This window comes from Mus caroli, unplaced genomic scaffold (assembly GCF_978045245.1).
Source record: "Mus caroli unplaced genomic scaffold, Mus_caroli_1 scaffold_15, whole genome shotgun sequence".
Lineage (NCBI taxonomy): Eukaryota > Metazoa > Chordata > Mammalia > Rodentia > Muridae > Mus > Mus caroli.
The window spans coordinates 74,256,650-74,270,934 of record NW_028227270.1 but is presented as its reverse complement, the minus strand read 5'-3'; the positions used below and the strand labels follow the sequence as shown (position 1 = coordinate 74,270,934).

The window sequence follows — 14,285 nt, the reverse complement described above, 5'->3', positions numbered from 1 at the left end:
AACCCAAATCTCAGGTAGCAGCGCTGTGCAGGTTCCCTCCTTCCTTCCTGAGAGATGTTTATAAAACCAGCTTTTGGTGGTTTTGTTTTCGGAGACAGGATCTTACTACGTAGCCCAGGCTAACTTCAAACTCTTGATCTCCTGCCGTGAACTCCCAAGCACTGGTATTACATACACATACCACTGAAGCTGGGTCATCAGTGAGCGCCTTTAAACGACGTGGCCTTTGAGAGAGAACTATTTGGGCAGGGGCCCAGTTCGCTGCTAAAGCGAGTGCCTGGCATGTGTGAAGCCCTGCGTTGGAGCCTCTTCACAATGTTTTGAAAAAACTGAAAATGAATTTAATTCACAAGATTGAAATATTAAAATGAATTATACATAACGCTATAAGGTATTGTTTGCTCATACATTTACAATGAACAAACTGACTAAAAACAAAGATGCCCTAAACAAAATGATTAGCCGGTATTTTTATTTCTTCCCAAATGCCTCCTTCTTCTTATCTTACCCAACAAAGCAGAGTGGATAGAAGAACCTTCCTTTTCCTTGTATACCAGTACCCGCCCAAATCAAGCTTATCAAAGGATGGCTCCGCCAAGAAGCAAGCGCAATACAACCTTTGCACTCTGACAGACAGACACACCTCTCGTACCCTGATGATTGTAAAACAAAGGCTTTCTTCTTAACCTACAGGTGTATAAACCAGTGTCTCTCCATGTTTGTCTAAAGGGCTATCGTTCTTGAGTGAAACAGACCTTGCTCCCACAAACACCCCAGAGTGTTCAGCAGGGCAGATTATTAAAAGGCAGGCAGGTGGACAGTATCTGAGATAAACACTTCTCCATTCAGAACTTACCAGACAGACAAATCCAAAAGATAAGCTACATACTAATTTATGTTGGGGGGCTCATTCTCTGCCTGTGGCTCTGTCCATCAAAAAGGAGGCACGCCCTGCTCCAGCTGACCTGTCTGTCTTTCCTTGCTTGTAGAGGTCGTAGAGCGGTAGACACTTTTTTACTGGCATGTATTTTCGCCTACTCCAGAATACCATCGATTAATAATGGGATCTTAGAGCACAGCGTCTAACCTTCTCAGGTTGGCTTTTTCTACTTATTAACATGCAGGGAAGGTTCCCCTGTGCCGTCTGTGGGGGTGGGTAGCTCATTTCTCCTCTGTCCTTGAATGATACTGTATCAAGAGAGTATACCAGGATTCTTTATCCAGTCTCCTGCTGGGAGTCATCATGGCTTTCATATTGTCACAGACATTTGTGCACAGTAGATACAAACTTTCAGTTGGCTTGGGGAAATACCTAGAGGCTCCATCCCTGGGGTCACATGGTAAAAAGATAATTAGGTTCTTCAGAGGCTGAGGGCTGTCTTCCAGAGTGCCTGCACCATCTGCCTCATTTGGCCAGTGAGGATGGCAGAGTTCCTGTTGCTGCCCAGCCTTCGGTTCAATTTTGTGAGATTTGGAGACTTTAGGCATCCTATATTGTGTGGTGATATCTCATTGCTTTAATGTGAGTTCTCTCTCTCTCTCTCTCTAGGTTTTTTTTAAAGATGCTGATATTGAGATGCTTATTTATGTATTTATTTATTTCACATGAGTACACTGTAGCTGTCTTCAGACATACCAGAAGAGGGCATCAGATTCCATTACAGATGGCTGTGAGCCACCATGTAGTTGCTGGGAATTGAACTCAGGTCCTCTGGAAGAACAGCTGGTGCTCTTAACCCCTGAGCCATCTCTCCAGACCCTAATGTGGATTTTCTAATGACATGATGTTGCCTTTATTAGCTTACTTATTTGCTTTCAGACAGCTGTGCTGAAATTTGGAGAAATGTCTATTCAGATATTTTTGTCCAGTTTTAAGTTGAGATTGGTCTGTCTGTCTTCCTCCCTCCCTCCCTCCCTCCCCCCCCTCTCTCTCTCTCTTTCTTTCTTTCTCTGGATTTGAGGGATCTTGGTATAATTTGGATACAAATCCTTTATTGGATTATTTTCTAAATGTTTGTCCCAGCATACCACTTGTCTTTACACTTAACGCAGTCCCTGGCAGAGGAGTACATCCTACAAGAGCACTGCGTAGTTTTCTCTTATGTTTTGCTTTCAGTGTCACCTGTGAAAGGTTGTCAGAGAGCCATGGCCACCTCGCCCCGTTACCTTCTGACAGTGTCCCAGAGTTGCAGTTTACACTGATTTTTCTGAAGAATGGAAGGTCTGAGTTTACTTTTTAAAAAGTGGGTCTTCAGTTGTCTCCAACCCTTTAATATCATCTACCATCCAGTGTTCACCGCCTGATCTCATCTGCTACAGAATCTTAACACTAACCTTACAATGTAGGCTTTGGACTTTTCAGACTGAGAATTTGTAATGGGTTGTTGGTTTCTTGAATTATGCAATATCCATTTCTTGCTACCATTGTGTAATCTGACTTTTCTGTTTTTTTCAATCTCCTTACACATAACAAGTGCGTTTAAAGTCTGGACCTAACACTTTGGTATCAGAAGCCTTTGTGGGTCTCTATTCTTACTTGTGTAAGTAAGTAAGAATTTATCTCTGAATATGTGTTTCACTTGGTGTTTTTTGCTGTTTTGTACTGCCAGGGATTGAACCTGGGAACTTGTGCACACTAGATTAGTGCCACTGAGACACACCCTCAGTGTTAAGATGATGTTTTTAAAGATGCCTGTGGAATCCTTAAAGACATAGAATTACATCTGTTTCTTCCTGTAGCATTTCAGGTACCTGAATCCTGGAATTGCTTTATTATGACTTCAGTCCTTGCGACTTCCTGGATTGGGAAGTGTGTGTGTTTGTTTTAGTTACTGGTTTTTGTTAATTCCTTTGTTTCTAAGACAGGGTCAGGGTCTCACCAAGTAGCTCCAGCTGGTCTGGACTGGCTATGCAGACCTGGGTAACTCTGAATTTATGGCGATTCTCCTGCTCCTGCCTCCTGAGTGCTGGCAGTATAGGCTATGTTTTCTCACTATGTAGCCCAGGTTGGCCTGCTCCAGCCCCTGAGAGTTGGTATTTCAGGAAAGTGCCACCACACTGTGACACTGTGACTCTAGACCTGACAGGATCCACCTGACAGCGGACTCTCCTGTTTTACCTTTACGTGCCACCCAAGGCCTGGTCTCAACCCACGTCCTGACTCTAGTACCGGGAGTTTAGCAAGGACTTCGGCTCTTGCAGGACATGAATGAGCCCCATACCTCGGCCTGCCCCACTAAGCTGCCTATAACATTGTTCTGCCTCAAAGCTGTTTGTACCTGAGTGTTACACATAAAACATTAGATTTGTCTCTCCACATTTCTGGGGGCCTTTGGGCCTTGGTCTAGTAATCTATCCCTTACTAGCCCTGATGTATCTCCAGCTCCTTCCAGCACAGGCTTAAAAACCTGTAATCACATGTATGCATGTATGTATGTATGCATGCATATATGTATATATATATGTATCTCTCTATCTACCTATATATCTATCATCTATCCATCCATCCATCTATCCATCCATCCATCTATCCATCTGGGTGGGGACATGAACCACAGGGTGTGCCTGTGGAAGTCAGAGTTTGGGACTCCAGTCCAGTTTCTCTTTTCACCACATGAGTAGATGTTGGGGTTTGAACTCAGATTTGTATCCCAAGCACAGGCTTTAAGTTTTTTCAGTTGAACTTGACAGAGGAGGTGACCCTGGTCCCCTAGTATGTCATTTCTGACTGCAAGGTCCGAACAGGATCTTCCCATCCTATGAATGTCACATATTTTGTTCCAATGGTCCCAGCATAACTGATTTCATATCACACACACCCAGCTTACCACTATCACAACACCGAGACGAAGGCTGCCTCATATAAAGTTGTTCCTGCTTAGTAATTTGTTAAGGTGAATCACCATCTGCCCTGAGGCCTCTGATCACTGACGCCCAAATCTCATCATCTTACAAAGCATTAACAGTACCTTTGGTTTTCCCCACTTGTCTTCAATACATACAGTCCCTACAAGCCTACTTCTGTGTCTTTAATATATTTTACTTTGCCTTACCACTTTCTTGGTTTCAGGCCGATCTTTAGGCTTCCCAAATGTACATTATACAGGTGGATTATCGGCTATGGAGTATTTTACCGGTATATTTGTAATAAGATGATGTAACACTACTTTGGAGAATTTCATAGCCATTCTTAGGAATGATCTCTAGCACACTCCGGCGTACTAGGGTATTCTGTGTAAAAAGTAGTAACGGCTGTTACAATTTTCTTGTGCCTTGTCAACGTTAATACTTCTCCTTCTCTGACTGGCCACAGGAGGAATGGTCCCGGGAACACACTGGCTTTCTTTGTGGGAAACACGGTTATCTTATTACCTGAATGACGATCTACTTTGAAACTTCTGGGAGCAAAGAAAGACACAGATAGCTAAAGAAACATATATCTCCTCCTACAGCAGGGAACCTTCAAGACTGTAGATTCTATGGATTATCATCATCCCGGCCATTACTCAGGGACAACTGTCAGGATCCTCCAGATCTGACCATAATGCCCAGCTCAGCTCGCTTTGAAACATTAGCCACTTCCTCTTTCTTGAGACACCTCCTATTATTTATTCAACGCATGCCTTCCTTGCTGGAGTTCAAACTCTTAGTGCCAAAGATAATATGAATGATGCCTTCAATAAATATATGGCATGAAATAACATTTTATCAGTTTTCCACAATCCAAGAGCTATGTTAGAGGTATCTTCATAGCCCCAGGGGAAGTAAGCCTGTCTCTTCTCCCATGTTGTCATATGTCCTACATTCTGACTACATGGAGAACGAGTTTGCCCTAATTCTACCTTAGATAGCATGGCTCTGATCATTGTTATTACCCAGGGTTGGTCAGTTTCCTAGTGACTTGTGGTACTAAACATCTCTCTAATACGTAGCAAAGTGCTCCCTGATAATAAATGCACTTTCATTTATTCAGGACTAGTCACTCAAATACCTTCTCAGGACTATGCCATTTATTCTTGAGCCTCTGGGGTTTCCATCAGTAAAAATGTCATCAAAAGTTGCCCAAGGCAGCGGGGACAGCTCTAATTAGCAGTCATTGTAATTAGCAAAGAGCTCTGACCCAGCACACAGAATCAGTATGGGTGGTCTATCTGAACTTGTGGAAAACCTTTCCAAAGGTATTAACTCTTCTTGGCAAGACAGAAAGATAAGTTTGTAACTAGTTATCAAATTTTATTCCCGAGGACCTGTTTATTCTTCTGCTTTCTAGAAAGACCACTGTCTTAGTCATTGCCATTGTAAAACACCATGACCAAAAGCAACACGGGAAGGGAGGGGTTTGTTTCAGGTCACAATTTGAAGTCTATGATCCAGGGAAGGAAAGGTATAAGAACCTGGAGGCAGGAGATGATACAGAAGCCATGGAGGGACGCTGCTTCTTGGCTTGCTCTCATGGCTTGTTCAGCCTGCTTTCTTATAGAACTCAGGACCACCAGCTCAAGGGTGGTAACACCTACAATAGGCTGGGCCTTCCATATCAATTATGAATTAAGAAAATGTCCTACAGACTTGCCTACATACCAGTCTGATGGGGGCATTTTCTCAGCTGGCAGTCCCTCTTCCCAAATGACTCTAGCTTGTGTCAAGTTGACATAACTAGCCAAAACAGCTATGCCAACCACCGCAGCTATTCCACTCTTAGGCCATGAGCCAGCACCTGTTTCTTCTTGCTAACCTCCCTTTAGAGATCAACAGGCCAGAACTCCCTGGCATGCAGGTCTACAGGCTCAGTCATCTTCTGAGAGTGTAACAGTGGGTAGGAACATTGCCAACAGAGGGTAAGTAACATGCTGATCTTCCAGCAGGGCCAACACACTTAACTCAGGGTTGATTCAGGCTTAAATTTTAAATCAGAATGCAAGACTTAGTTCCTCGGTGGCCAGGAGTCACCCACAGGTTCCCGTGACAAGCTGGGATCGTACTGTGTACTAAGTCAGTGCTGATACCCAGTTCCACGCCAGCACTTACCTTGGGAGGTTTTCTTCACGATGAAAAGAAAAAAATTCAATAGCGCGGACACAGAAGGTTGTCAACACAATGGCCACATCAGAGGGAAACAATGAAAGAGAAAAAGAAAAGAAAAAAACAAAAAACAAATTCAGCAACTTTGCAATAGGATCTGGGAGGTCACATAAAGCTAGCTGCCTGTGGTGATCAAGCTCTCGATGCAGACGTGCATAGGGGCTGTTTCAAATGGTTTTAAGAAACGGTGGTGAAGGAGGCACTATAACCATCCTGCACAGAGCTGGGTTCTTTTAAACCAGCCTTACACGTTAATCTCCTTCCTGGCTCCCACCTTATTTCTTTGAGACAGGGTTTCATGTAATTCAGGCTGGCTTTGAACTGGGAGGATGACGTAGGATGACCTTGAACTTCTGACCTTCTTGTCTCTGTCACCTGATTGCTACAATTATAGGCAGGTACCACTAAAGCCGACTTTGTGATGCTGGGGACCAAACTTTGGGCTTCATGCGTGACAGCCAAGCACCCTATCACCTGAGCTACATTAGGGCCAAACCACCCTGGACATATCCAGTCTTGTCCACCCAACTAAGTTACATCCCCAAACCTAGATATAAACTTTCGTAAGCTAGTGTTGAAATATATACATATTTTCCACTGTTAGGCAAATATACTCTAATATACATGAAGGTACAGATTTTAACACATGGTTCTAGATAGCAAGTTTTACCTATTTCAACACTGAAAACGAACTTTCAAAACAAATTCTGCCCTCCTCCCAAAATCAACCACACAATAAGACTTTTGGTAAATATTAATTTTTTTTCAGTGCTGAAAAAAATCAAATCTAGAGGTTGGATTGATTATGTTAGGAAAAGAGTCTACCACTGAGCCTCCGCCCCAGATCTGCAATATTTGTTTTTGCGGGTTAACAATTCAGAAACGATTGAAATTATACTCAAAGGAAACATCAAAAAGCGAAGGTTCCAACGTAAGAAAACATGAGGTTGGCATACTTTGCAAATATTTTCCTTCCATGTGAAATTCGGGACCTGGATTTTGATTTCTAGGGTATGCGATCCTAGGCTTTCCTGATGTAATTGTTCTTGATGATACTCTTATAATAACTATTCATAAACGTGAAATAACTCCCGAGAAATGGGGCACTCACAGCAGTCAGAATCATGGGGCTCAGAAGACTCTGCTGCGGTGTGGTGGAGCACACCCTCCCTGTGCCCAGGTACAGAGAGGCAGTCAAGAGGCAGGGGGACTGACCGGCCCAAGCTTGAGACTAGCCTGGTCTACGTCAATTCCAGAGCGGCCAGGACTACACAGCAAGACTATGTCTCAAGAAGGGGAGAGGGCTTAATTAATGTAATTTAAATTCACTGAATTGTCTCCAGCACCAGGTTCAACGATCTCCATGGAACTTCGAGGGCCCCTTGAAACATCCAGAGCTCAGAGGCGGAGAAAGCCCATGGACTCAGACAGGTGGGCAGTTCCACACTTCTGAACGCAAGCAAAGAAAACCAAGACATTCCACCCGTGTGGAAGCAGAGGCAGCGTAGCCCTGGAACCCCATGAATTAGCCAGAAGGAAATCAGCCTGGACGCCTATGCCTACGACAGTGGGGATTCCACTTCTGACGTCTAGTCTTTTGTCTGGTCTAGCTGTTATGAGGCCGGTCTGAACCTATGAGCGAGTCCGCCCATCCAGACAAGACAGGCTGTGGGGATGTCACGCTAAAAACACACGGGTGTTTTTAATGCTAAGAAAGCCAGAAGTTTCATTTTCTACCCAAAGCTTGAGTTTTCTGCAGAGAACACTGGATGCAGCTGCTCTGTGCAGGGGCCATAAGGAGAGCTTTGTGCACTGTACTGTTGAGGAAACCTTTTTTTTTTTTTTTTTTTTTTTGCTGCTTTATTGTTTTGTTTTATTTTATTTTATGTTGTTTTATTTTATTTTTATGTTCTTTAAACCACTGCTTTATTTGACAAGGGAAAGTCACTCAGGTTATTTTAGGCCATCCCATGAAACACCATGTACCAAGCTAATACCATCAGTCCTGAGTATCCGTGGGGCTAGATCCTCAAATCCACGAATGCTCAATACATTATGTAAACTGGTACAGTGCTGGCATATAGCCTATACACATCCTCCTCCTACCGACTTAAACCCTCTCTAGACCACCTCACATCATAAGTGCTAGGTAAATAGGTGCTGCACTGAATCGTTAAGTGTCTACATGGTCAGTACAGGCTGTTGAATCTAGGGGACATAGACTCTACAGAGGACCAACCGCACAATGTCCCGTGTAACTACAGTGAACTACTGAACCCAATGAGGTGAGACGGGTGAAATGGAACCTCACGGAGTCCTCCAGGGTCATCCTAGCATGGCTCCCACTGCAGTCCCACAGCACTCATGGTTAGCAGCAAGGGATCCGTGTGCTGGTTTGCAGCCAGTTGTACTCACTTAGCTGGCCCAAACACCCCTCTCCTTCCTGCCTGCCTTCACTGATATTCCAAGAGGATATTTTTCATGCCTCTTGGGGAAAAAGAAAAAAAAAAACAATCCCATATTGTCCTTCTAGGTGCTTTGCAAAGTCCACTCCTGTCGCTTGGGAAGAGAAACTTATCTTGGAAAACCAACGTAAGCCGGGCTGATTCTGTCTATGCTGTGATGGAGAATGGCTTACCGATGAATGGACGCTGGGCACCAGGGCAAGGGGAGCCACACTCGCATGGGTGGCTACCCACTCGGACTCAGTGTCTGGTCTAGAAAACGGACTCCTTACAGAAGAAAACCATCTTCTCATACACCATATACGCTGAGCATTCTTTTTTTTTTTTTTTTTTTGGTTTTTCGAGACAGGGTTTCTCTGTGTAGCCCTGGCTGTCCTGGAACTCCCTTTGTAGACCAGGCTGGCCTCGAACTCAGAAATCCGCCTGCCTCTGCCTCCCGAGTGCTGGGATTAAAGGCGTACGCCACCACGCCCGGCTGATACGCTGAGCATTCTTACCTGGCCAGCTTTTTTGAAAGTGTGGATTGGGTGATGGGTAGCTCCTAACCCTTAATGAGTAAAACTGACTGATACCATAATAAAATACAGTATGGACGCTATCTTTGGAGGTTGGAAACTTGGTGGTATTACAACCTCAAGATGAACTATAAACAAGCTATAAAAGTGATTTCAAAGGAGGCATCGAGACCAGGATGACACCCATTGCCCAGTGTTTCTATGTAAGAAAAATGAATTGAGCTGAGCCCACTCCAACAGGATGGCTGAGAACTGGCTGCATTAGCAGGGGCTTTCTGTCAGGACAGAAAAAAAGAGGCATTCTGCTCAGACTTCAACGATCTCTTTCCTCTGCTTTGTGTTCACACTGAAGGTTTCCCTTTGTGCCTATTTGATGGAGCACCCCAATCCACTTTCCATATGGAGCAGCTCAACTGATAAATGCCTGTGTGCACTAACAAATGCCTTAAAGGGGTAATGTGCCCGATCTCATCTTTCAACAATGTTGAGAAAATTTGGGTGAATGAGGCAAACATTGAGCACAATCAATTCTAAGTACAGTCATACACCACATACCAACACTTGGGTCAGTGACCAGCCAACAGAGGACACTGGTCCCACAAGGTCGTATCTTAGCTTGTGTAAATACACTCTATGGAGTTCCCATGACACAGGATCATTCTCTCAGAACCACGCAGGAGGGTAAGTGATGGACACCTATCCTCAGGGTTAAAGTTATGATTTCCTCAAGATACAGGCTAGCTGGTAACTCCTCACCAAATGGGGCACTCAACTAACACTGGGCTAAAAGCCTGTTTAAACTGTTCATCATCCAGTGCTTGATTTATCCTTAACAAACAAAGACAAAGCAAGCCTCAACAACCAGAAGTGGAGGGCAGATTTGATTAGCAAGGACAGACATCTTCTCTGAGAATATTCCTTCCTCCTTCACTATGGTCCTCAGCCACTTACACCCAGGACTTGACTTGGGCGAATTCTAGTCAGAGTATGTGTGTGTGTGTGTGTGTGTACGCACGCTCACACACGTGCATTCATGTTCACGTGCTTGTATTTATGTATGTGTGTATATATATATATATATATATACATGTATGTATGTGTGTGTAAATCTGTGTATGTATGTGTGTATGTGACTCTATATATGTGTGGCTGTGGTTCATTTATTTGCGAGTGGGGCAGGAGGTCAGAGGGTGGGAGTTGGTTCTCTCCTTCCACCATGTCCATCTCAGGGATTGAACTCAGGTCGTCAGGATTGGCAGCAAGTACACTGCTGAGCCACCTTGACAACCAAGATGCTCCCTTGACAACCAAGATGCTCCGTTTTTTTTTGTTTTTTTTTTTTTTTTTTGAGCTTTACCTTTTATATTTGCATGTTCCCTTTTTTCATCTCTAAATATGAGTGTCAACCTATCGTACAGGTATACAGGTACAGATAGTGGGGAATAAAAGAATCACACAGACACACATATGTCCTTACTTCCAGGCCATCCTGTCCACACCAACGGTGAAGACGACACAGAAAGGACAAGTCCTGCGAGTTCTCCTTTTGAGAACTACTACGGAATTTCAGACCTCCTTATGTTTCTTTTCCTTCCACCTTGAACCTTCAGGGTAAAGTGAGGCTGCAACTCTGACTTCAGAACAGCAAGGGCAGATAGGAGCAGGGAGCAAGAGGAAATTGATGCCAGGTCAGATTTCTAGAAAATTCCACACAGTTTCCAAACCATAACTCTAGAAAGTTACAATAAACTAAAATTCTACACACAGTGGGCCCTTCATACCTAACCCATTTCCTTCCAAGTGGACTGACTTTTGTATTATTAATATAACCCTGCAGCGATGGGTATTTGACACAGCCCTCGATCTTAGAGTAGTGATCGACACATAAGTAGAGCCCATTCTGCCAAGTGCACACAGAAAGCCGGTCCTCGCTTTGCCAACAGCTCCAGCCTGAAGAGACGGATGGAAGAGGAGGGTGACTGTTCTGAAGCAGGTTCGAAGAAACAGCTGCTTGGGTCTTCATCACGCGTTTCATCTCCAAGAACGATCAGGAGGACTCAGCTGAGCCTGGGAAGATGATGGAAGGGTGTGCCGGGTGTGGGTGGGAATGGTGACGTGTTGGGCAAAGAAAGGGCTCAGCCCCTACCCTGGACTACTGGGCCAGCTGTTAGCAATATGCTGGAGCTGAAGAAAGAGCTACAGAGCCTGAGACTGACACAGACACAGACTAGACACAAAGGAAGGCCACGATTGACTGGGATGAAAAGGCAGCGAGAAACAGCTTGTCACCAAGGCTTCCCGACCCACTGGGTGGAAGGCCAATTTCCCAGTTTTGGAAGTTCAAGGTTTACCTGTCCCATAGAGTGAGCTCAAGACAAATGTGGGCAACTCAAAGTTAAAAGGGAGTATGTGGAGAACTTTGGGGGCCACCTACTAGGAATTTGGCAGGAATTTGACACTGGGCTAGGACTAGGAAGTAGGCTCAAGATGAATACAGCTGAGGAATGTGTTCCTCGTATCTTGATGGGTCTTGTTAAGACTCTGAATACAGTAATTGTGGGACCTTTGTCTATGTCTTAGGACTGACCATATTCTTTATATGTACCTAGAATGATATAAAAGCAGACTGGGAAAAAAAAAATAAGCCCGCTTCAGCTTCAGAACTGGCTGGGGTCATGTGTTGTCTGATTGTCTTGTTCTTTTCAATCCTCACTTCCTCTCTTGGGACCCTGTTTGGCCGACTGAACTGGCAGCTGGCTGGGTCAGGGGTAGGCATGTCAGGAGTGGCAGAGCACCTGTCCAGCATGTGCCGAGGTGCTATGGTTAATCTCCATCATCAAAAAGAAAGTAACCTAAGCAAGCCTGCATGGAAGCACGCCTCAGCTATCTGGGACTGAATGGGGGTGTGGGGTGTCGGGGGGGGGGATGGACTTTAGCTGCATCGTACAGAGTGATGTATACTAAAAGCAGTGCTTTCTCTTCTCAAACTTGTTTGCTTTTAATTGCTACGTAGACTCACTCACTAGTTCACTTCTCTGTGTTCAGGTGATTAATAAATAAAGTTTACAGTAAAGTACAGAACTAGGGTGAATGTGTCTGCATGCATCCCCATGGCATTAGTCTACAATGGTGATGCCCGTGCTTCTGTATACTCTTCCAAAACTGAAACGGATCCCCAGAGCACATGGAATTCACAGTTCTGTGACGTCATTGTGTCTAATGGCTATCCATCAAGACTGGCTCCTTCTGCCCTATTCACAAACATTATCAAGGTGGGACAACACCCAAATCAGTCCTCCCACAGCACAGCTGGGGCCACAGGCACCACGTAGGCCACGTGCAAGGCTGTCTCTGTGGAGCCTCTCTTTGGTGAGTTCAACAAGGACTTTCACGTTCCTGCTCCTGGTCACTATGGCTACAATTCCCCAAGGGTGGAGAAATTCACACTGGGTTTAACCACAACAAAATTAAGCACAGAGGGAGAGAGAGAGAGAGAGAGAGAGAGAGGAAAGAAAAAACCCAACCAAAAAACCAAACCAAACCAAAAGACCCACATGGGTTTTGAGCAGTTTTTTGGTCCTGTCTTCAAAACTATTATACTGAGGAGTTTGGCAAACACATCAGCACAGAACACATATACTAGACTCAGGTCAGGAGTGAATGGGGTGTGCCGGCACTACAGTTCCATTTATTCAGAAGGCTGGGGCAGGAGGCTTATTTGAGTCCAAGGAGAATACCATCTCAAACCATGAGGACACGCCCACAAACCAAGAGTAAAGCACACTATGAGGTGAATCTCAGAATACAATGTATCTCGGTCTAGATGCTGCTACTAAAGACTCGACTCCAGTTCACCGAACTGGGCCTTTTGGTAGGGATGGTGCTTTTTAACTTTCTGTTACTACTTTTATTTCCAAAGTAACTTTCTAGTCACATGAAAACTTGTATCACTTATGCTACCATTAACAATAATACTTTTCCTCTCTGTAGTACTGGGGATCAAAACCTCACACATGGGAGGTAAAGCACTCTGCCATTGGATGGCATTTGACTTCCTACATTAAGGAGTCAGAAACCTAGCTGGGTTTTGATGGTGCAGGCCTTTGATCTCAGCACTCAGGAGGCAGAGGGAGGTGGATCTCTCTTTGTTCAAAGCCAGCCTGGTCTACAAAGAGAGTCCAGGACAGCCAGGGTTATGTTACACAGAGAAATCCTTTCTAGAAAAGCAGAGCGAGAGCGAGAGCCAGAGCGAGGAAGGAAGGAAGGAAGGAAGGAAGGAAGGAAGGAAGGAAGGAAGGAAGGAAGAAAGAGCAAGCCAGAAACCAACATCAGGCTCCATACAACAGTTCCTAAAGGTTCAAGTCAAGACCCACGGCTGCCTTTTATGTGAGCCTGTCCCAGCATGGTGGTTATGGGCATAGACGCTAATGCCAGCTTCACCCAATCTCCCACTCCGCTACTTTGTAGCAAAATGACACTGGACACAGTGTTTAAACTTACTGTGCTGGCTTCCCCAGCTGCCACATAAAAGGTGCAGTGAGGGTTAATGGAATTAATATTCATGAAGTCTTTGGAGGAATCAGAGCAGCACACAGGCTACAAGAGCCTCCACTGTCAGCCGCTTTTACTCACAAATGCCTTCTCTCCACCTGACACCTGCTGGTGCCGGGGCCAGATGCTTGTTAACTTTGACAGCCTGCAGGACGGGCCACTTGAGGGCTCCACACAGAGAGGCCCCTGAGTCAGCAGCCCACTTAACTCCACAAGGCATCTATGCAGAACCATCTATTTTCAAGGTCACATTGAGTTGAATAGCCACGGCCGGAAATCATGTCTATTACAAAACGAGATCTTAGGAGGCATGCTGACCGGGCAGAATGTCATTTTTCATTTTGTGTCCAATACAGACCTGGGAGCTGCAAATAGAGGTGCCAATGATATGTCTGTGACAAAAGTCACACGGGTAGTTAGCACTTACAGCGATGTCATCCTCTGGGTTAGAATGTACGTGATTAAACAAACAAACTAACTAGATAACACCACAGGGATAGACATCTTTGATTTTAAACCTAAATGTGCTTTAAAATGGCTAAAGAGAGATCCACAGATCTATTTGAAATTCCACTCAGTGCAGAAGACGAACTGGGAGTAACATGGGGCCCAGAAGTCATAAACAGGCAAGTCTGAGGTTGGTCTGCAAAGGCGTGGGATCACTATAAGGCAG

General features: G+C 44.7%; 1 protein-coding gene across 9 annotated transcripts in view; it reads right to left on the bottom strand.

The window, feature by feature from the left end:
* The window catches only part of Kif13a (kinesin family member 13A), a 179,182-nt gene that overhangs the window by 107,999 nt on the left and 56,898 nt on the right, over positions 1 to 14,285 (bottom strand). For all 9 annotated transcript variants that reach the window (XM_085831124.1, XM_085831120.1, XM_085831121.1 and 6 more), the window contains exon 3: positions 6,028 to 6,040. In XM_085831124.1, the coding sequence (XP_085687250.1) occupies positions 6,028 to 6,040 (13 nt within the window). The remainder of the gene's footprint in view (positions 1 to 6,027; positions 6,041 to 14,285) is intronic.